Source organism: Panthera leo, chromosome D3 (assembly GCF_018350215.1).
Source record: "Panthera leo isolate Ple1 chromosome D3, P.leo_Ple1_pat1.1, whole genome shotgun sequence".
In the NCBI taxonomy this organism is placed as follows: domain Eukaryota; kingdom Metazoa; phylum Chordata; class Mammalia; order Carnivora; family Felidae; genus Panthera; species Panthera leo.
In genome coordinates this window covers 17,224,727-17,247,827 of record NC_056690.1, presented here as the reverse complement: position 1 = coordinate 17,247,827, position 23,101 = coordinate 17,224,727, and the positions used below count along the sequence as shown (strand labels likewise).

Here is a 23,101-nt window from a genome sequence, read left to right as displayed (position 1 = left end):
AAAGGTTGGAACTGTCCCCATTTTACAGATGAGGCGCTTGAGGCTCAGAGAGGAAACAACGTGGCCAGAGTCAACACGGCAAGTAAGTGAGAAAGCTGGGATAGAAGCGATGTCTGCCTGATTTCAAAACCTACGCTGCCCCGCTAGCCTTTGTGGACTCTGCTTAGGGGCGAAGAGCAAACCAATTCTCCCCCCTCAGGATGCAGAAGGAGGAAATTTTTCTAGCTGTCATCTCCTCGACCCTACACAGCAGAACTCATGAAGATTCATATGAATTATAAAATTCAGGGGTCCCGGGCACCTATTAAAGTGAAGGAGAGACCCCCAGAACTGGCAAAGAGGAGCTAGGCATGGTCCATCCATCCAGTGTGACTTTCCACGAACATCTGAGGCTCCCCTTGGCAGAAGCCACCAGAATGGAGGATCAGTGAGCACAACACGAGTACTGCACGAAATTCCCCTTCTAACTTTCAAAGACAAAAAACTGCCAAGACTAACAGTATACAAAATACACTGTGTAAAGTGTGAGCCATAAGTCAAGGATCTATTTTTCCATGGTACTGTAAGCTTCATAATACTTCCACCAAGACAGAAAACAAACAAACAAGCAAGCAAGCAAGACGAAAAGGTGCTGAATCCTGGGAGAATCTGGCCTGCCTGCAGTTTTGGGGGCTTTAGGCTGCACGAAAGGACGGTCAGCACCATGGACAGCCACCCAATGGGCCCAACGTGTATCTAACACATTCAATGTAGTTCTAAGGAATCTTCTAACACAGATCTTGCAAGAATCTTTCAAGCAAATGAAATTTCTTGCAACATCCTGTAAAGCTGTAACGTTCTCAAATCGCTGGCAGGTCTCTGCCCCTGGGAGGAGAGCTACACTTGCTGACACATTTAGCAAACTGCTGTGAAAAATGTAATCCAACCAAGAAGGAAGTCCATTTCTCGGTTCTTTTGTAACAAGGGCAAAGAGTCCACGTGCCTGAGAGTCTGTGTCAAGGAAGAATAGCAGGGTGCCTGCAGACATTTGCTCTGCTAACCTTTTAATGCTCTCACTACTTACTGTAAGAGCATTCCATCACCTCGGAAACAAGTAGGCTGCCTCCCTATGCAAGGTGTATGCCCCACCAGTGGTGCTTGGGAGACAAGAAACCTCCTTTGGATCTTTCTAATCATTAAGAATTCTGTGCCACTGCTCAGGGAAACGCAGTTAAGATACATTGCTGGTATCAACTAATGACTCTACAAAGGGAATCCGGTTTCCACCATACCTGTTTCCTGGTGTGTTTACTCATTTCCCTGCCTGGTATAATACTCGCTACTATCGTGTGCCAGTACCTCGGAAGGCCTCCCTTTCTGATTTACTTGTGTATAAATCGTGCCCAGGAATGGGAAACCAAAGGTGCCACTGGGTTCTGACCCAGTCACAAGGACACTGGCAATTCTGTTTTGCTTCGAGTCCGCAAATGGGGCAGAAGGAGAGATCAGAGGTCAGGGAAAGAAGGAGGTAAGCTAGATCCAAGGAGTTCTCCCAAAAGAGAGGATATGAGGTCCAGAATCCCTTACAAGAGGTCAAGGTGTCTACAGCACTGTAGGGAGTGAGCACCCAAACTAGCAGTCAGGGAGCTGGGTTCCAGCCCAAGCTCAGTCCCTAAGAAGCACTGCGGCCTTGGAAAAATCGTGCCTTCCCATCATTTCCTAAAGCTACCTTTAGGCTTTTGCACACCCCATTCCCTTTGCCTAGACTTCCCTCCCACCCCTTGGCAACTTCAGTCTGGATATCCTCCTCTTCCACACCAGGAAAAAATCCCATGCATCTTTCAAGGCCCTAATCAAACAGCCTTCTTCTGTGCAGAGTTTCAGTTTCTAAAGCTGTAAAACGGGACATCAGCATATAGGAAGGTGCTTCCAATAGGGCACTCAACACATGACCTTTGCTGACCCTGGACTTTTTGTTCATGGCTGGAATATATGGCTCTCCCTCTCATCCAGAAGTCTCCTTAAAATGGGATCCTACCCAAATGTCGCTCCCTCGGCTCCTGAAGACAGAGCCCCTGCCATTCCCCCATATATACACCCCCATGCTTGAACAGACCCCATTGGTGCCAGATCTGTTTCTCCACTAGACCATGAGCTCCCCAACCGTGGAGACTGTGCTTTATTCTCCACTCATCCTCTCCATGCCTAATCCCCGTGGATGCTCATCAAGTGTTTTGGTTCAATGAATGGTCTCCATGTTCTCTCCAGACACCATGGTATCAACTGGGCGCCCACCAAGAGTCTCAATTTGGCACATCGTCAACCATCCATCTCCTTATCCAAGCCACTTCTGTTCTTATCTCAGCCATAGCAGCCTTGAGGTTAATAAGGCTTCAATTTTCTTCTGGAATCTCCAGCTGAAGGTGCCCAAGCTTCAAATCTTGTACAGTGATGATTCGGGACAACTGTGGTGGACTTGGAGAAGCCTAGACTCCACCCTCAGCAGACATGACTACGTTCCCCTCTTGGACATAAATATAAAAGACTCCTTTCTCAGAGGAAACAAAACACCATCCTGGCTAACTTTTCTGCTGCCGAGGTGGGCAAGCGGAGGGGTGCAGGAACATCCCCGCCAGCCTCAGGGGCTACTCTGCAGCACCCACACAGGCCCCCCACTGCTACAAGGGCAAAACATACCCCCTTGTACAGAATCTACTGTCTTTGTGTGCCGAGGCTTGTATATTTCAACGGACTGAACATCTTCGATGGCCTGTGACAGTGTGCGGTTAAGCGTCCGACTTCAGCTCAGGTCATGATCTCACGGTCCGTGAGTTCGAGCCCCACGTTGGGCTCTGTGCTGACAGCTCAGAGCCTGGAGCCTGTTTCAGATTCTGTGTCTCCCTCTCTCTCTGCCCCTCCCCTGTTCATGCTCTGTCTCTCTCTGTCTCAAAAATAAATACAAAAAGTTAAAAAAAATTAAAAAAAAAAAAAAAAAAAACCTTGTCACGCTAGCGGCCAAACGAGGGACTCGCTGTGTGGCCATTCTCCCGCCTGGGTTTCACACGCCACCTCGGCCAGCCAGGACTCCAGCCCCGGGGGTGAACTGAGGCCCCCATGGGGAGGCAGATGGTGCTTCCGCCGGCAGCAACCCGCACCTATGCAAACTGGAAACACGCGCCACCCTACTGCGCGGCAAAAGCCCGAGTGGGGCTTCGAACACACGGGATTTGGGAAACGGAACACATGGCCAAGCAGACCCGCCACGAATTTTTATCAACAATGGCATTCCCATGGGAAAAGCCTGTCTCTACGTTCCGCCAAACCCACCTGTGTCCTGGGCAGGCAGCGTCACCTCTGCTGAGGTCTGAGGCCTTATTATTCAAAGTGTGGCCCCTAGCCCAGCAGCCTAGCATCACCTGGGAGCTCCTCAGAAATGCAAACTCTCACCCTGACCGGCCGAACCCGAACGTGCTCCGTAACAACATCTCCATAGGGTTCACGGGCACATTCAAATGTGAAACGCTGGCCCAGGGGTCAGAGGTGTGGCTGCGGGTTCCTGTCCCTGCCTCAGGGACTGCATCAGAAGGGTAATCGGGAGAAACCCAGCCCTCCATCTCCTGTCAAGGTCATCAGCAATCTTCATAGGTTTGCGGATCACCTTTAAATAGACTGTGTGGCCTTGGGCAGGTTTACTTAAACTCGATAAGCCTCAGTTTCCTCAGTGCAAAATGGGAATGATTAACACTGGTAACCACTTACGGAGGCTGTAAGGAAGAGAGATGAAATCGGGCCTGTCGTGGGCTTGGGACAGTGCCTGGCACAGAGCAGATTCCTGCTAGACAGACATTACCTGTTCCAGAAGGGGGACCGCAGGACAATGTCTGCGGAAGAGGGTCCATGCTCACTCCCCTCCCTCCCTCCGTGTGGAAACTGGAGAGCACGTCCAATAAGACCGAAGCAGAGCATGAAAGACGTGAGCCCTGTAACTGGTTTAAGTCCTCTGCTGCTTATGTGACACTGACCCTCAGTTTCCTTTACTGTAAACTGGGAGTTAGAGAATAATAGAGCCCGTTTCCAGGGTCACCGTGAGGATGTGCTACTCCACATAAGGCACTGAGAAAAGGACCAAGTGTCTGCTTTTGTCATTATCTCTGTCTGCATCATTAGAGACAATACGCTTTCAGAAAATCAGGAAGGCAGGCCGAGCTCAGGCTCCAGCTCACTCTGTCAAGGAGGAAGACAGGGGAGGAGGCGGGAAGACAGGAGGCCGCTCTGGGTGGGAGGGAGGGGACACAGCTCACGGAAACATCCGAATTCCACGGATCAAAGCGTTCGGCAAGGGCCGCGGTGGAAGGTGGGGCGGGCGCAGGGCTGCGGGGAGTGCTGGGGAGCCCCAGCAGGCGCAGGGCAGGGAGCAGGCGGCCTTGCGGAGAGGGGCGGGGCCAACTCACGTACACCTGCGCGCAGACTCCTGGGCCAGCTGCAGCCGGAAGACGGACAGGCGGTTGGCGCCGCCGCACACGCTGCCGCGCTCGCCCTTGCACTCCATGTCGCACTCGGCCTCGCTCACGTTTGTCGCCTGGATCTTGTGGCCGCAGTAGCACTCCGCGCCGAACTCCAGCCCGGCATACAGGTAACCCCTGGGGAAGGCTGCTGTCAGTCCAGGGCAGCTACCACCATGCAGACCCCGGGGACACGGAGGCTCACCCAGCAAAGTGGAGACCTGGGGCAACTGGAGGGCTCTGGGGACAAGGACCCCCAGGGACCGCCCCCCCCATAGCCACACCGTGTCCTACTGACACCCACCTTATACACTTCCACACGTGGCACACTTCACACACACGCGCACACACACACCCCCCCTCCAAGCCCAGGGTCCTTCTGTCCCAACCCACTCCCTTGCTCCTCCCTGCCTAGAGCCGTGCTCCAGAGTCCAGCCCCTTTATTGCAGGAAACATCCCCCAAAATGATGCCTCCATGTCCCTTGAGAAAAGCTGGAAGGAAGGGAGGAGGCAGGGGCTCTCGTATCCCCTTGGAAGATGGCAAAACCAAGGTCACATATCCAGCCAAGGAAAAACATTCCTTTTCCTAAAACTAAACAAAACTCCAGGCACTGCAGGGTTTTTGACTTATTTTCCCCTTGGCCTTGGGATCGTTTCCTAAAAAGGACTCTCTGGACATTCATTCTGTAAACAGATGAGACGCCACGGCCTGTCTTGGCTGTAGCGGGTAGGGGCGAAGGGAGAGGATTAGGACAAGCCCTCATCAGCCCCTCTGGCCTCGGAGGCGGAACCAGGAAGGCTCCTCTGGCAGCAGCCTGCAGAATGCTGGCCACATAAGGCTGGCCGGAGGGGAACGGTCAGCTCAGGTCATGACTCTGGACACCCTCGGGCAGCTGGAGAGACAGACCCGCCCGGACTCGTGCCCCCACACGCCTCAGCGACTCCGGGTGGCACCTGCCCTTGCCTGCTCCACACACCCGCCTGGCCGGGTGCAGGGAGAGCAGCTTAAACCAAACGGGTGTCTCGGTGCCTGAACCCCACCGAAATCCTGGGGCTCGGCCAGCCTGCTTCCACCCGTCTTAGTCTTCCCGTCTCTCTGAAGCCTTTGCTCTGGGGTACCCCGGACCCCTCTCATGTAACTGGACCCACTAACAGAAGGAACAATTTCCAAGGGAGAAGAAAAAAAAACCACTTCCAGTGGGTGTTATAACTCCAGAGCCGGTGGGAGCTTCCTCCTCGCCCCTCCCTTGGACAGGAGACACCTGCCACGTCAGGACGCACAAGCGGGCCCCAAGGACACGTCCGTGTGGTGAGGACCCGAGGCCTCAGGCCACCAGCCAGGTGCGTGCCTGTCTCCGGAAGGGATTCTCCAGCCCTGTCCAAGCCCTCAGAGGCCGCAGGTCTCCGCAGTCCCTTGAGAGCAAGCCCATGGGGACACTGAGGCAGAATCATCTGGCTAATCCCACTCCCGGGCCATTATTTCCTGACACCCAAAAATGGTGTGAGATGATAAACGTTTGTTGGTTTAAGACACTACATTTGGGGATCATTGGTTGCCCAGCAACAGATAACTAATTTGGGAAGGGAAACGGAGTGAGCCTTGCCATCCTTCAGGCCACTGGGGTGTCCCTGGGAGCGCCCCAGACTACTGATCCCGATAAACCTCCTGTTGCCCTTGCCGGGAGGATCTTTCCAGAATTAAAACAGATCATACCTCTCCACTCTCTAAACCAGCCCCCGCCCCCCGGGGCCTCCACCGCAGGCAAATAAGCTTCCAGATGGCTTGGCTCAGCCTACCGACCCTCCTATCTGGGGTTCTTTAACATGGACGGCCATTAGGATCACCCAGGGAGCATTTTTTAAATGCCACACCTGGCTCCCATTTCGAGACAGTCTAATTTAATTGGCACTGTGACCCTAACGTGCAGCTGAGTGTGAAAATCGGCGCAGCGATGCTCTAACCATGGTCCCAGGACCCGCAGAGCCTGGACAGTCTTGGAACTCATGAAAAATGCAAATTCTTGGGCTGTACCCCAAGCCCGCTGAATCAGAAAGTGAGAACGGGGCCCAGCAATCTGTTTTTGCAAGACTCTGGGTGATGTTCGTGTTCACTCCGGGCTGAGGACCCTGCCCTAGATCCACCCTCCCTGCCCCTCCCCTCCCCCGCCCTGCTACCTACTGCCTCATTCTCAATGCCTGGCATCGGGTAAATGTTAAATAAGTATTTGCCGAATGAATGGACACCACTCTCCTGATGAACGCCTCCCAGCGGTTCCCCCCTTGCCTGTGGCCAAGCCAGATGCTTCGGGTGGCATTCAAGGCTCCGTGTCAGCAGGCTTCAGCCAGCCTTGCCGCTTCCCCTCTAGACAACTCCCCTTGGACCTTCTGTGCACCCCCTCCCCACTGCCTGTGCAAGGATGCTGGCTATTTAGGATGTTTCAGGAGTTCTGATCTTTGAGTGTGCTGTGATTTCTGTCCTCCTAGGACTACCTAGAAAACTCCTGTTCATCCTTCAAAACCTGGCTTAAGATCTCACCTCTGTAACTCTTCCTGAGCCCTCCATTCCCTCAACCTTCACGGGCCCCCTGTACTTTAAACGGCACCCTCAGCCCAGCACCCATCACGCTTGAGGTCTCCATACCCTGGTTTCCTCGATCCGTGCAATGTGGATCACAACATTCCTGCCTCTTGGGGTCTCGTGGTGGATGGGAGTTGATAATATCTGCAAAGTGCCGAGAACAGTGCCTGGCACAGGGAAATGCCCACCACGTGTAAGCTGTTGGTTTTCTACTGCCCAAGCCTGCTCGTGCCTCTGTCTTCCCAACTAGCTGGGGAGCCCCCCCCACCCCCGAGGGCAGGGCTACCTCCAACACCTCACACACACGTGGGCAGCGATAAACATTTGCTGAACTGAAGGGGATTAAATGAGTTCATCTGACTCGTCCTTTGATGCTTGGCTGTCACCTCCCGGGACTCCTTCCTGACACCCCAGGCGGGCTGGGGGCCCTCTTCTGCATTTCTCGTCTGCGATTCATTCCATCTGAACCCTCACCCCGCCCTACTGCCCTTCTCTGTCCACATGTCTGTCTCCCCATCAAGGCTGTGACTCCATGGGGCCATGGATGCTGTGGAATTCACCTGGGTCTCCCCACGGTCTGACAAATAAATTAATGAATCGATACCATCAAGGGCTCAGAGACCTTCCCAAGCTGGAGACAGCCCTGGGCTCAGGCAGATGACTATAAAGGGGATAGTGTTTCCTCATGAAGGACACAGGGAGGAGTCCCTCGGCCACCCACTTGCTCATTTCCACGACAGCCATGTAGCTGAGGTCCTCCAGAGTTGGTGACCTCAGGGCCAGCCGGCTAGAGTCTGAAAGTGAGCATGGCAGCAGCCTCTTCAAAGCTATTCCAGGTCCGGGGCGCCTGGGTGGCTCAGTCGGTTAAGCGTCCGACTTCAGCTCAGGTCATGATCTCGCGGTCCGTGGGTTCAGGCCCTGCATCGGGCTCTGTGCTGACAGCTCAGAGCCTGGAGCCTGCTTCGGATTCTGTGTCTCCCTCTCTCTCTGACCCTCCCCTGTTCATGCTCTCTCTGTCTCAAAAATAAATAAATGTTAAAAAAAAAAATTAAAAAAAAAAAGCTATTCCAGGTCCAAGGCGGCAATGCTGGGGCCCGGGCTTGGACTGAGGGTCCCATCGCCACCTGCCAGTCTTCTGGGGCCTCATCCACCCTTGGAAAGTCAGCTCCCTCCCCCAATGAGTGTTCTCCTCAAGAACATCATTTTCTTCTTCAATTGGGAAACACTGTGTTTCTCCCTGGGGGAAGAACAAGGGATTACGCACCCCTGAGCCCCAGGCTCCCACCTCACCCTTCCCGTGGGCATCTTACAAGCCGCCCACTCAGATTCACACCTGTGGGCTTTTCCCACACACAGGCTCAAGTCCGGACCCTCGCACACACATTCACAAAGTCTCCTGCACACACAGCCGCTAGTGTTTAAAGACCATTCCGTGTGTGCACTAAGCTTACAAACATGACCCGCTGACTCTGCACGCTGTACATACAAACTCCCACCCAGGCCACAGCGTCCCACGGCTCCACGATCACAAACTCCCACAAACCACCTCCCGAACAGTCCTGCTCATCTGCACGCGTGCATGCGCATATACACTCACACGTGAACGTGCACATACACACACCCTCGTATCACTCTTTCCACGGGGCCACGGGCTCATCCTCCACTGTGCCCTTCCACGGGAAAGGAAAGAACACCACGGAAGGAAGGGGTCTGAAATGAATGGAGCCTGGGACGTCGGAGCCCTACCGTTCTGCACAGTTGTCCTGGCAACGGAAGATGGTCATCTTTTTGTAGTCGAAAAAGGACACGCCTCGCAGGGCCCGGCTCTGGGTGTCATCCAGGTAACAGCCGATGTACTTGGCTTTGGGGAGAGGAGAAAAATCAGGTCTGGCTGGGGACAAAGCAGAAAGGGTTTCGCAAACCAGGGGCAACCAGCGTCCCTCCGGTTATGTGGCTTTCTTGACCTTTTGGTACCAGCCGCTCCCTCTGAGCAGAAAAGCAGAAACGAGAGACTAAAAGTCATGTGTGCTGGCTGACCCTGATTCATAAGGGCAGCGCAGGCCAGCAGAGGAGGAAGGGACTCTTCTGGGTAGCCAGGGTTAAGACCAAGCCCCTGGGCTCTACTGGTGACAACAAAGCAGGCGGGAAGCCAAGCCAAGGTCATTCCCTAAGCGCCACGCAGATGAGACCCATAGTAAGACAGCTCTGAAGAGCTTGACATGGCTGAGAGCATGTTGTCATTTCTACAAGCTGCCTTAAAATGTCTGTTTTTCCCTGGACACGTGGACTGGGATATCTCAAAGGCACCGGGTTAGAGAATACTAACCCAGTAAGGTCGAAACGGAAGGATCTGCGTAAATGTTTCTACCACAGCGTCTGACACACGATAGGCACAAAGGTACGATGAGTGGAACAAGAAACCGGCCATTCGCTGTGTCGTGCCGTGCTTCGTAGTTTGCCAACACGCGGGCCAACGTGAGTGCTTTCATCCAAAGAAAGACTTTACATGATGTAAAACCACCAGTAAGAAACCATACACAACAGGGGCGCCTGGGCGGCTCGGTCGGTAAAGCGTCCGACTTCGGCTCAGGTCATGGCCTCACAATGCGTGGGTCTGAGCCCCGCATCGGGCTCTGTGCTGACAGCTCGGAGCCCGGAGCCTGTTTCGGGTTCTGTGTCTCCTTCTCTCTCCGCCCCTCCCCTGCTCGCTCTCTGTCTCTCAAAAGTGAATAAGCATTAAAAAAAAAAATTTAAACAAATAGAAACTATACACAACGTTTTCTTAAAGTAGTAACTGGGTTCCTGCACTTCATGGTAAACAGTAATTCTCACATGAAGACCACACTTCACAGTGTATACAAGTCTTTCCCCAAATGTTCTTATAATTATTATGACCTAGACATGTGCTTTGCTAAGTGGTTTCTACTTACCGTCTCACTGAATCCTTACAGTGATCCTCCTCCAAGGTAAGTACTGCTATTCCCACTCTGTACAGAAGAGGAAACTGAGGCCCAGGGAGGTGAAGTCACTTGCCCACGGAAGCACAGCTGGTGGCGCCCACGCGGAGCCAGGGTGGACCTGGGCGATCGGGCTGCAGTACCGATGTTCTGAACCACTGCTCCCATCTTCTGAAATCCAAAGATCCTGGCGAGGACTCACATGAACAGTGGGGAGCACTGCCACGTTCATGCTCTTGGACAACTGAACAGAGGCCCAGAAAAGTCTGGGGGTGGGGGTGGGCTCGCTCCTGGGCAGTCGTGCCCCCCAGCGCGGCCCTGCTGAGTGCAGAATTTGTCAGCCCCGCTGGAGATGGGCCTCGTCCTGATCACTCTGAATTTCTTCTCTAAGACAGAGGTGATATGGTTGACTGAAGAACAGTCCCTCTTTAAGAGAAAGCTCGCCTCCCTGGAGCGGGGACGTCAGATGGTGACAGCTCTGGAGAAGCCCACGTCTTGTCCCTGCGCTTGTTCAAGAATGTATGTCCCTGCCGTCACAGATGGGAATCCCAGCCCCTGGACTGGGGTGTGGGTGCTGTTCACACCTGAGCTGGGAGGCAGCCCCTCTCGTGAGCGTGTCACACTAACTTTAGGTCAATAGTTCACTAAAGGGCAGAGTGTCCCATGTATGTAGAAGGGGTGGGGGCAGGGAAGAGATTGGGGGAGGGAGAGAAAAGATAAAAGAGGGAAGGAAGGAGGAAGGGACAGGAGAGAGGGAGGGAGAGGAGGAGGAGGAAAAAGGTTTTTTGGGAGCATGAGGTCTTTATTGTCAGATCAAAAGATGGTGTGTGTGTGGGTGGAGCATGTATTGAGCACCTACTATATTCTCTCTACTAGGGGCCATTCCTCATTTTTAATTTTTAAACGTTTTTAAAAATTTAATTCCAGTTCAGTTAGCCTACAGTGTTATAGGAGTTTTGGGTGTACAATACAGTGATTCAACAATTTTTTTTTAAAGAATTTTTTTTAAATTTTTTTTTTAACGTTTATTTATTTTTGAGACAGAGAGAGACAGAGCATGAACGGGGGAGGGTCAGAGAGAGAGAGGGAGACACAGAATCCGAAACAGGCTCCAGGCTCTGAGCCGTCAGCCCAGAGCCCAACGTGGGGCTCGAACTCACAGACCGTGAGATCGTGACCTGAGCTGAAGTCGGACGCTCAACCAACTGAGCCACCCAGGCACCCCTAAAGAATTTTTTTTAAGTTTACTTATTTGTTTTGAGAGAGAGAGAGAGCACGCGAGTGGAGAGGAGCAGAGAGAGGGGGAGAGTGAGAATCCCAAGCAGGCTCTGCGCTGTCCGCAAAGAGCCCAACATGGGGCTTGGCCTCAAGAACCGTGAGGGCATGACCTGAGCGGAAATTAAGTCAGACACTTAACCAACTGAGCCACCTGGGTGGCGTTCCCCACCTCCTTTTTTAAAAGTAGGCTTTATGCCCAGTGGGGAGCCCAACACAGGACTTGAACCCACAACCCTAAGATCAAGACCTACGCCGAGATTAAGAGTTGGACGCTTAACGGACTGAGCCACCCAGGTGCCCCTGATTCAACAAATCTGTACATTACTGCTCATCGTGACAAGTGTCCTCTTGGTCCCCAATCCCCTATTTCGCCCATCCCTCTACCCACCTCCCCTCTGGTACGATCCGTTTATTCTCTGTAGTTAAGAGTCGGTTTCTTGGTTTGCTTCTCCTTTTTTTTCCCTTTGACCTTTCGTTTCTCAAATGCCACGTATGAGTGAAATCATATGGTGTCTTTCTCTGACTAGCTTACTTCGCTTAGCACTATCTTTTAAAATTAATATTGTCACACACTTGTGAACTCATTTTCTAGATGAGGAAACTAATTCCAATGACCGTCACACCTGCCTGCTTTAGAAGCGAGTCTGGAGTTTTGGCACATGGGGTATGTTCTGACTGCTCGCCATTGACCTTACTTCTGTTCCTCCTCTTTGCTCAGTAGAATTAGAAGCTATGGAATCTGCCCAGGTGCTGACACCCTGTAAGGGTCTCGCCTGAAATTTAAGCCCAGGTCTCTTCTCCAGCCCTTTCACACGGGGGGAGGGTCCACTTCCTTTTGGCCCAAGATCACTAAAAGCCACACTGAGGGCTGACTCAGAGAAATGCTAGAGCCCCAGACAGGCCGGGCTTGAAGCTGGATGTGCTGTGGCTAAGGGTGGTCTCAGCTAAGGGCGAGGGCAGGGGCGTTTGGCTGTATGTGGGGCAGTGGATCGTGCTAGATGGAATTTTTATAATCAGTCACACCAGTGAGCGTGTATACGCGCAGGTACAGGCACGTGTCCACTCTGGAGTGTAACGATACTGACTGCATCTTCAAAGGGCCCCCTCTTCCTGTTTTTCTATTAATAGACCTTACCCGACAATTACATTGTCCCTCCCACCAGCCAGTGACTGATCGATTGCTCTGGGAAAGGGCACGCGGCCCCCACTTTGGATTCTCACAGATCAGAGACAGGAGAGAGCAATCTGTTTCCCCTGGGTTATGACGTCGGCAGCCCATAAGCCCAGAGCTACGAAGCCGCGGTCCCTGGCACCAAAGCCTGTCTGTTTGGGGAGGTGCAGGGAAGGCAGAGGCAAGCGGAGATGAAAAGTCAGAGAGAGAGAAAGGGCACAAATCGCTCCTTTGAAACTCCAGTCCCTTCTGCAGCTGGTTGACAAGACACAATGCGTGTCCTTCTTTAGCTTCAGCTGGTTCAGGACGGGTTTTTGTCCCTCGCCACCAGTGTAGCACTCACGTATCAATACTCCAGCTAAGGTGCCCGAATCCACCCAGCCATGAGGGTCTAGACCAAGTCTACGCCCATGCCTGTCTGTGCCAAAGCCGCCCCTTCCCATGTGCCACAGCAAGTCTCGGCTTGGGAGGAGGACGCTTCTGTCCCCACCAGAGAGAGCGCCCAGGGGAGGGTGGGAGAGAGAGGGTCCCTCGGAAGCCGGCTGGGATCTGACCTGAGGGCCATCTGCCTCAAAGCGTGGGATTTTAAATGCTGTACCACCCGCTCTCTGTCCCCCCCTCCAGGCCAGACATCAGTGTTCGATGTCTCGCACAACAGGTGCTCAAAGCCTTTTTAGAGGAACAGACAATTCTCCGTTTCCTCATCTGTCAACAGGAAGGGGGGGAAAGAGACACAGTCTCTCCTTAACGTCCTGGAGAAACACAGGCGTGTCACACGCTGTGACCTGATGAACTGGCTGAGCTCCGCGGGTCAGGAAATGGACACTGAATCAGTTTCCTTCCCGTCCTTGGCAAGGGCTGGTTCCTCCTTCCCCCACAGACCCTTCTGCACAGGCTGTGGCCAACACAACGGCCATCCCCACCCTTGGCATCTGTCACCCTGCTGACCTCATCAGTGCACTTGTCGCCAACCTGCTTCAGCCAGCACCTTGCCTTCAAATCCTGCTGTGGCGGCAGAATCTCCCCCGAGATGTGGGGGGAGGTTAGGTATGCAAAACAGGGAGAAAATCACAGGCCACTCGAGGGGGGATAAATGACTGAGTTCACACAATCTATCAACTCATCTCCGCAGCTATCCAAATATCGCTGAAATGGCAGAGTCGTCCCCAGCTGTCCCATTTATGTCCAGCACAGGAACCAGTGAGGGGTGAGCCCGGGAGAGCACAGGCATCTGGAAAAAAGCACTCCCGACTGTGGGGTTTTTCTTTTCCTTCCCTTCCCTTTCCCTTCCCTTTCCCTTCCCTTTCCCTTCCTTCCCTTCCCCTTTCCTTTCGTTTTCTTTCTTTTGCTTCAATTTATCTGCCCTTTCAGGAAATTTTGCTCTCTTCAACAACAAAAGTAATCTGTTAGAAGGATAACTAAACATGCACTGCTTTGTATTTCTCTGATTTACTGTTTGTGAGTAGATTCACAAACAGGAGGCATTACGCTGTGCTAGAAGACAGCCAGCCCTGGAGTCAACCGGATGTGGGTTCCAATCCTGACACTGCGGGGGCCTTGCGGTGTGACTCAAGCTCTTGGAGGTACCGTTCTCTTGCCTGGGAAGTGGGAATAAGAAAGAGGTGATATGGGTTGAACTGTGTCCCCCTCCCCCCACCTGCCGCCACCAACCAAAAATCAGTAGATAAAAAGACAGGTTGAAGTCCTAAGCTCAGAAGCTCAGTGTGCGACCTTATTTGGAAATAGGGTCACTGCGGATGCGATCTGTTAAGGTATGAGGGCATGTCGGAGTGGGGGCAGGGCAATCACTGTGACTGGTGTCTTTATAAAAAGATGGCCATCTGAAGACAGAGCCACAAGGAGGACGCATGTGAAAATAGAGACAGAGGCTGGAGTTTTGCTGAAGCAAGCCAAGGAATGGCCACAGTTGCTGGTGATGCCAGAAGCCAGGGGAAAGGCATGGAACGGGTTCTCCCTGGGTGTCTTCGAGAGTGCACGCCCCTGCTGCCATCTCGATTTTGAACTTCTGGCCCCCAGAACTGCGAGAGAACACATTTCTGTTGCTCTGAGGTACTCTGTTACCACAGCCCTGGAACACTAATACAAGGGATACTGTTAAAACGGACTATAAACAGGATTAATCTATTCACGGAGCCTTAGCACCAGGATCGGCAAGAAACTCAAGAAACTCAAGGAAGACTTCTTTTCTCCGCCATCCTGGATTCTCCATCCTTCAAGATGACCCACTCCAGTGCTTTCTGGGTTTCCTGGCGCAGATAATGAAATTTTCTGCTCGTGCCTGGGCTTCTGTGGGGCAGAAGGGATGCATCTTTCCCTTTGGTCAAAGCATACAGATACTAGAGACTCAGCTCCATAATCTCCTCCTCCAGGAAGGCAGCCATGATACACCCCCATGACTGAATGGGATCCCTCCCTTGGGATCCCAGATGCCCTGTCCCACCCTACCACAACGCTTTTGTGAACCATTTTCCAGGTACTGGAAAATTTACTTTTTCAAATTAGAAAAAACAGACTTACCGTAGAATTTTTAACACAGTGAAAAGGTGCTGTCATGGGGGGAAGGCAAGATACGACGCTATATATATGTAGAAACAAAATATGTGCTTTGGAAATACGCACATGAAAGAAAGAGACAGAGGGGCACCTGGGTGGCTCAGTCGGTTAGGTGTCCGACTTCAGCTCAGGTCACGATCTCGCAGTTTGTGGGTTTGAGCCCCACATCGGGCTCTGTGCTGACAGCTCGGAGCCTGGAACCTGCTTCGGATTCTGTGTGTGTCTCTCTCTTTCTGCCCCTCCCCCACTCTCTCTCTCTCTCTCTCTCTCTCTCTCTCTCTCTCTCTCTCAAAAATAAACATTTAAAAAAAAAAGAGAGAGACAGGAAGGTAAGACACCAACAGTGTTGATTGTGCTGCTGGTAGATGAGGCTCTGGGCCATTTTTATTTTGATCTCTTTCTATACATTTTCATTCTTCTACAACGAACATGGATGATTTTGAGAATTAGGAAAAATTATTTTTTGAACATATAACTTATGGTTTTACTTGCCTGTCTTCCCCCAGGGGCTGTGAATGTTCCTTAGAGGGGAAAGCCGTGTTGGGTCATTCCTGTGTCTCCACCTCCTAGCACTGGGCAGGGCACATAGTAGGCATGTGATAAATACAGGATGGATGGATGGATTGACGGAGTTAGAGATTATATAGCTCAGTGGCTAAGAATAAGAGCTTCTGGGGCCCCTGGGTGGCTCAGTCGGTTAAGCGTCCGACTTCGGCTCAGGTCGTGAACTTGTGGTTCATGAGTTCGAGCCCCGCCTTGGGCTCTGTGCTGACAGCTCGGAGCCTGGAGCCTGCTTCACATTCTGTGTCTCCCTCTCTCTCTCTGCTCCTCCCCCTCTCGCACTCTGTCTCTCTCAAAAACAAATAAAGATTTTAAAAATTTTTTTAAAAAGAGTAAGAGCTTTAGACTCAGACAGAATTGGGCTGGAGTCTCCTCTGCCTCTTAGCAGCTGTGTGACACTGACTGAATCACTTAACCTCTCTGAGTTTCTGTTGAGCCCCATCTGTGAACGGGGCTCAAATTCCTGCTTGATGTGAAGCTGAGGATCTGGATGCACAGTCCCTGACGTAGACCAGACCCTCGACACCTGCAGCAACAGCATCTTCAGCTGGAGAAGACGGGGAGCGAGTGCCCGGACGTTCCTTCCAAGAATACGGACTGACCCTCCCCCAAGTCCTTCATGTTCGGACTTCAAAATCAAACTGGATTTGGCTTCTGGCTCTGCCTGTGACTGGCTGTGTCACCTCAGGCAGGCCACATCACCTGTATGCTTCTGCATTTTCTTCTGCAGAATTACGATATTGATGACAACAGCTGGCATGTATTAAGTGCTTACTGTGTGCCAGCCTCTGAGCCGAGCGCTTCCTGTGCCCCGAGAAGTGAGGTGATATGATGGTTAAGGTTCAGGTGTAAGACTCAAATCACCAGGGTTCAATTAGTAGTTTACCCCCTCCTCCAGCTTGAACAACCTTGGGCAAGTTACTTAACCTCTCTGTGCCTCAGTTTCCTCCCTACAAGATGGAGTTAATAATAGTGACCTCACTGGGTTGCTACGAAAATTATGTGATATAAGAGATGCAAAGGACTTGGGAGAGTGCCTGGCACTTAGCACATAATCGATTTGTCTTACACAATCATCACGACAGCCATCTACTCTTATGGACTTATCCCCAAGAGGAAACTGAGGCTCAGAGAGGTGAAGTGACCTGCCCAAAGCTGCACAGTCAGCAAGCTGCAGAATTGGAAGGTGCACCCTGATTTGGCTGCTTAAAGCACAGGCTCTCCCAAGGCCGGGGGAGGTCAAGGACCCAGCAAGGTGCATGGCACATAGTAGGTGTCGCTCCACCTCAGAGTGGACTTCCCACCCAGCCCCAGCCCCAGCCCCAGCCCCACCTCTAGCCTGGAGGCAGCTCCTCCCGCCCCTCCTGGCCTGTGATGGGCTCTGAATCGTTTACAGCTGAAGTCCCGCATCACTGCATCAAGCAGAGCCCTTGCCAGCTTCAGAGAAAAACCAAATGTGTTCAGCGTCAGGTCAGAGAAGCGTTCGTTTTTATTAGCGTTAATCTAATACGTTGTCTTTCCTCGCTGAACTCTGAATAAGTTAATCAAGGACAGGCTGGATTTGTGTTTTCTTAATAACGCCGCCTGATTCCGAAGGCTGCCTGCTGTGAGCTCTAGGCTCTGGGCATCTTTCTTATTTTCTCTTGCTTCTCTCTTTACATTTTATAAAAATACATAAGATTTCCAGGGGCAGAGGGGTGAGCGTGGCATAGGAGGCGGCCTGCAAGCTTTGGAATTAAATGAATCTTGTTTCAGATCTCAGTTCCTCACTTCTACCCGGGTAGCCTGCGTTTCTGAGTTTAAAATTTTCCTATTTGTGAAAGAAAATAACAATAGTGTCTAACTCTCTGAGTTGGGTGGTAATTAAAGCAATGAAGCTCTTACAACATGGTCCAGCCCATAATGATCACTCAATAGACAGTAGCTATTATTACTTCTACTGATAGTAACTCACTACCAGGTCACTATTAAGTGACCTAGAATCATGAACCAGGAGATGCGGTAAGCATTTTCCATAGATCCTTCCATTCAAATACATGAAGAGCAAACAGGACAGCAGCTGGCGTAGAGTAGGTGTTCAAGAAATGGCAGTCATTTCTGGTAGAAGTGGCTGTGACAGTTTATTCTCACAACAAACGGGAGGTGTTGTGAGTGTTGTTGGTTATCGACGCACCACTCCATCCCCACTCCATCCGGGACCTCAAAAGCACAGGTGATCACCATTCACCTAATGGCCCTGATAGGGACCATACTAGGTGGGGGGCCAGGGACAATTTCCTGGAGGCGAGCTAAGCTGAGAGCAGAAGGAAGAGTGGCGTTGACCCTTGGAGGCACTCCAGACAGAGGAAGGGTCATTCATTCATGTGTCCATCCCATCATTCCTTCATTCCACAAGTATTGAGACAAGTATGGAGCACTGGCTCTGTGCCGGGTGCTGTCCCTGGTGCTGAATGAAGAGACTGGGGGAAATAGGAGAGGCAACGTTTCTGCCCTCATGGCACTGACAGTCTGGTAGGGGAGGCGGACTACAAACAAGGAAGAAACACATAAACAAGACGCTTTCAGATGATGGTAAGGTCTGTGACAAAAATAAAACCAGGAAATATGGTTGTGACCAGGTACAAAGTGGGGCTGTTTTAGTTAGGAAGGCCTCTTCTCTCGGAAGGTGAGGTTTGACTGGGGACCCAAAGGAAGGGAGGAAGGGAGCCACGCAAGGATACGGAAGAAGAGCATCCCAGATAGAAGAAACTGGTTATACAAAGACCCTATGGTAGGAACAGGCTTGGCACATTCAGCGAATGGCAAGAAGGACAGTGGGGCAGGGTGTGGTGGTGCGGGTGGCAGCGGGGGTGGGGTGGCATGCAGAGCCCTACAAGATAAGTTTGGAGCGGTGGCCATAACAGGGGGCTCTGGAATTTATCCTAGGTGGGGTAAGAGCATATCCTAAGGTGCAGGCTTGTGACGAACTTTGGGATTTGTAAACTACTAGGAGTTCAGAGTGGCTAGGGAGAGATACAGCTGGGTGGGTGAAGAGAAGCCACTTCACAATTTCTCCATTCTGTGTAGCACCTCGTACCTCACCTGGACCGAGAAGATGGGGTCCCTCCCGCCAGCAGATCCACGAGGACTTCCCGATCACCTCCAAGACCCACAACGTGCCAAGCACTGTGCTGGGTACTTTCCTAACCAGTGTCCCAGTGAGCTCTCAGGAGACGCCCAGAAGGGAGGGGTCGTTATCCCCATTTTGCAAACAGCAAAACTGAGTCATGAGAAAGTGAAACTATTTGCCTGGGCCACATGGCTGGTTGGGACAGAAGTGGAACATGAATCCAAGTCCCCCAATCTGTTCTGCCACGTCCCACACTCTCTTCCACCTCCCTGTGAACGCCGGGTTCTTAAAGAAGCAGAATTCTAGGAGATCCCCGAGCGTGGGAAGGTGGGGTCCCCTGGATGGCTCCTGAGCCCAGTACAGGGTGGGACCGAAGCCGGGGAACGTGCTCCCCTGTGTGAGTCCGTGCCACTAATCCCACTTCCCTCCATGGCGGAAGAAGGGGTTTTCCATGAGCTGAATCACAGCAGAAGTGTGATATATGGCAGGGAACACAAAGGCTGGGGAGGTTTTCCTTCTGTCCTGATTGGTGCTGGATCCTCCCAAACCATCTGGCCTGGATTCCCAAAACATGCCATGTGTGTTCATCTCAAGAACTGCAGGGTTGCGGGCTCCTCCCCCGCATGCTGGTCAGTCGGGCGGACGTCGGCAGACTCTGGAAGACGGTCCAGGGGCCAAGCGTTCAGGCCAGATGTGCCTCTCCCCAGCTGTACGGCCCTGGGCAAGTGTCTCCCTTCACCAAGCCTCAGTTTCCACATCTGTTACCTGGGTGGAGGGTCACACCCCTTGTTCATGAGGTATAGTGGAAACCGAGTAAGGTAACGCGCTCACAGAAGAAAGCCTTTTTCGACTGAAAGGCTAAGAAAATGCGAGGAAATACCTCCAGGGCAACGATGCCCTCCAACTGCCATCACCAAGAGATCGGTCAAGATGGGCCGACAGGCAACACGGTACAGCAGAGCCACGGCATGCCGTGGAAGCCACAGCTCACAGAGTTCCTGAGCCTTCTCACGGGCAATGCCACTGACTAGCTATGTCACCGTGGGCTCTTGGTGCCTCGGTTCCCTCATCCTTAAAATGGGAATAACAGCACCTTCTACAGAGTTGTGGTAACAATTCAATACACATTAAAGTGCTTAAGTACCTGGCACATCGTAAGTGCTCAGCAGATGCTGTTTCAATGTCCACGTGTATTTATTTAACAAGACTAAAAAAGGCTGCGAGGAAATGTCAGACTTTGAACTCTGGCAGATGTAGGGTTCAAGTCCACGCCTGGCTGTTTATAAGCTGTGTGACCTTGGGCAAGCTATTTAATTTCTCTGGGCTTCAAATTTCTCCTCTGAAACGGGGATGAGAGCGAACCCCCGGGCACGTCTACAGCCGTGACTATATGGCAGCCGGTTCCTATTCAACACCGAAACCTGGTGGCGGTTACTGTATTCTTCTCACCCCCTCCCTTCCCCTTGGCCACCTTCCCTGTCTGCCCCTCTTACCTCGCTCCTCCTCCTTCTCCCGGACGATCCTCCCCTTGAGGGCTCGGCTCCAGGCTCCACCGTAGTCACCCAGCTTGGCCCTCTCGCTCCCGTCCTTGCCCTTGAACCAGGGTCCGTACCTGCGGGCAATGTTCGAGGCTTCACCCGTGTCCCGGAAGCCTCTGCCCAGATGCAGGTCACCCAAGAAGGGCAGCTCGGCGCCTTCGGCCTGGACCCCCGCGGCGGGGCTGGCCTGGCTCTGGGAGATGGCGGGCTGGCCCACGAAGCCAGAGTGAAGGAAGACCAGGCTCCCGGCCGTCAGGTAGAGCACCAGGAAGGTAAAGAAACGCACAGGCTTCCTGCGGAAGTACCGCTGGAATTTGAACCAGAGCTTGGCCATAGCAGGATCATTCCGGACTGGCTCGCTGGGGCTTGGCTGGCGGGGGGGTGGGGGGTGGGGGTGGGGTTTCAGGAAGGGGATGGAGGGGGGCTGCGTTCCCGAAGCTTCCCTTCGGGATGGAACCCCTGGGGGTCTGCAGTCTTATTCCTTCCGCAAAGGTGATGCTTGGCTGATGCCAAGAGAATGGAGCCCTCCTGAGGTCAAGGTGAGCTTCCCGGAGCCACAGAAGGGACCCCACACCCAGGAGTCAGTCCCATTTTCCTACATCTTGTTCCTCACGTCAGAAAGCTCCCAAAGAACTTGGATAATGGCAGTCGCAGGGGGATTCTGTCGGTCACCAGCACTGCAGCTCACTCTGCGCCTTTTCTTGGCTCTTCCGGCCTGTCAGGGCTGGATTCTTTCACCGAGGGCCATTTTCTGGCCCCTTTGCCAGCTGGGGGCCACGCTCGGTGTATCCACCTCGTGGAAACAGAGGCTGCCGGGTTTCCATCTGCTCAAGCATTAGGGCTCAGGACTGCCACCTGCAAAACAGCACGGACACGGGCTTAAGAAGCCTCCTCACGGAGGCCAGAGCTCAAAGCGTTCTTAAGCCTTCTCACCGCGAATGCAGAGCCCCCAGGAAGGGAGGGAACCAATGGCCTGAAGCACCCAGCAAGTGCTTGGATGGAGGCCCAGTCCCGGGTCTTCTAGAACACCTGCCTTTTTCTGTAAGCCAAAGTGGGAATTTGGGGGCCTGTCTCCTCCTGGGCCCTCATTTTCGGACACACTTTACCTCGGACAAGCGCAAGTTCTTAGGGCCCACGTTTCCTATATATTTGTCAAACGTACACTGATATGTGAATTATTTTAAGCCTAAAAAGTACTTCCTAGGGTCCCTGCCGAATTGCCTGCTGGACCTGGCTGATTCGGAACCAGATCAAATTCATTCTTTTTTGTTGCTGTTGTTCCAGCAAATGCTTAGCGAGCCCCACTATGTAGCAGGTACTGTCCTAAGCGCCGGACATAAAGCCGTGAAGCAGAGAGACCAAGCCCTTCCTTCACGGGGCTCACATTCCAGTGGGAGAGATCAAAGCCATAGCCCCTCTCCTCTACCCAAGGAAGAAAAGGAAAAGAAATCTGATTTAGCGACATAGCCATCACTCGGCATTTATTTAGCACCTACAGTCCGCCCAGCTCTGTGCCGAGCCCCCTACATGCGTTAGCTCACATGGTCTTCCCAGGGTTCCTAGGGGAGGAACAATTTCCCCACTTCACAGATGAGGAACCTGAGGCCGCACAGCCAGTGAGCGGTCGACTTGGGAATTGAACCCAGGACAGTCCAAATGCAAAACCACAGCTCTTAACCACTGCGTTCTTGACCCGGCTTTTGTCCTACACGGACTAGATGTCACTTGGGGATTCAGAGATAGGCCCGGAAGCAGCAACCCACCTCCACAGCCTCCCAGGGACACTGCTCACTCTCTGACAGGGCCCCTCAGGGTGTGGTCCACAGAGCATCTGATGCATGATCACCTGAGAACCTGGTTAACTACAAAGATTCTGGACCTCTCCAGCCCAGATTTCTGGTAGAAGGGGAAGTCTACAGGTGTAACAAGGTGCCCTCCAGTCATGGTGATGGGCACGGAGGGCCGAGGGCACCGCTTTATGAGTAAACGTTAAGGATCATCAGCCAGGAGGAAAACAGAATACAAATTAGAAAACCGAATACTCCTGGTGCGATTTCATGTTATCACCAGCAGGGGGCCTCGTGACAGTCTTGGCCAATGTACAGGACTAACTGGCAGCCAATGGCTGATCTGAATGGTAACAGCCCCTCTGGAATGCAGTGGCATGGGAGTTTAACTGTGGTTCAGGGGAGATGCCATCAGTAGTCCATACGCCATCCCATTCATTCAGGTACTAAGTGCTAAGTACCTACTATGCAGTTATTGTGCTAGGCACTTGGAATAGATAAGTGAAAAAAAAAAAAAACAGCTCCAAATTTTTGTGGGGCCAAACTACCCATTTCTCCATCGCTCCGTCTATCTGTCCACCGCTTTAACCCATCCATCAGTCCACCTGCCCACCCATCAAGTCACAATCTATCCATCCATCCACTGTCCATTCCTTCATCCATCCATCAATCCATCTGCCCGTCCATCCATCCATCCACCATTAATCTGTTCATTAATCCACCCGTTCACCTACCCGTCCATCCAGACCGCTGCAGCCCATGCAACCACACCGCTCTCACCCACCCATCCACCTACCCATTCTTCCATCCATCCAAAAATGTGCATTGCTTGCCTACTGTGTGTGCTTGGGATACCGAAATAAATAATCCAGAGTCCCCCTTTCAGAGAATTCAGAGTCTGCTGAGGGAGACAGCAACTTTAAACCACCACTGTACGAAATCACTGCACTAGATCGTGCTAAATCCTGTAGGAGATGTACGTAGAAGATACAGAACAGCAATTAATAGCTAATGTTTACTGAGCTCTTCACAGAGCCGACATTGCTCTGAACACATACATACTCTGA

At 52.3% G+C, this 23,101-nt stretch overlaps 1 protein-coding gene across 2 annotated transcripts in view; it reads right to left on the bottom strand.

Moving 5' to 3' along the window:
• Positions 1-20,607, bottom strand: part of WSCD2 (WSC domain containing 2) — a 54,682-nt gene extending 34,075 nt beyond the window's left edge. For both annotated transcript variants that reach the window (XM_042910668.1, XM_042910669.1), the window contains exons 1-3: positions 20,203-20,607; positions 8,806-8,920; positions 4,435-4,619 (exon numbers count right to left, since the gene is read on the bottom strand). In XM_042910668.1, the coding sequence (XP_042766602.1) occupies positions 4,435-4,619; positions 8,806-8,920; positions 20,203-20,581 (679 nt within the window). In that variant the 5' untranslated portion in view covers positions 20,582-20,607. The remainder of the gene's footprint in view (positions 1-4,434; positions 4,620-8,805; positions 8,921-20,202) is intronic.
• Between the last annotated feature and the right edge of the window lie 2,494 nt (positions 20,608-23,101).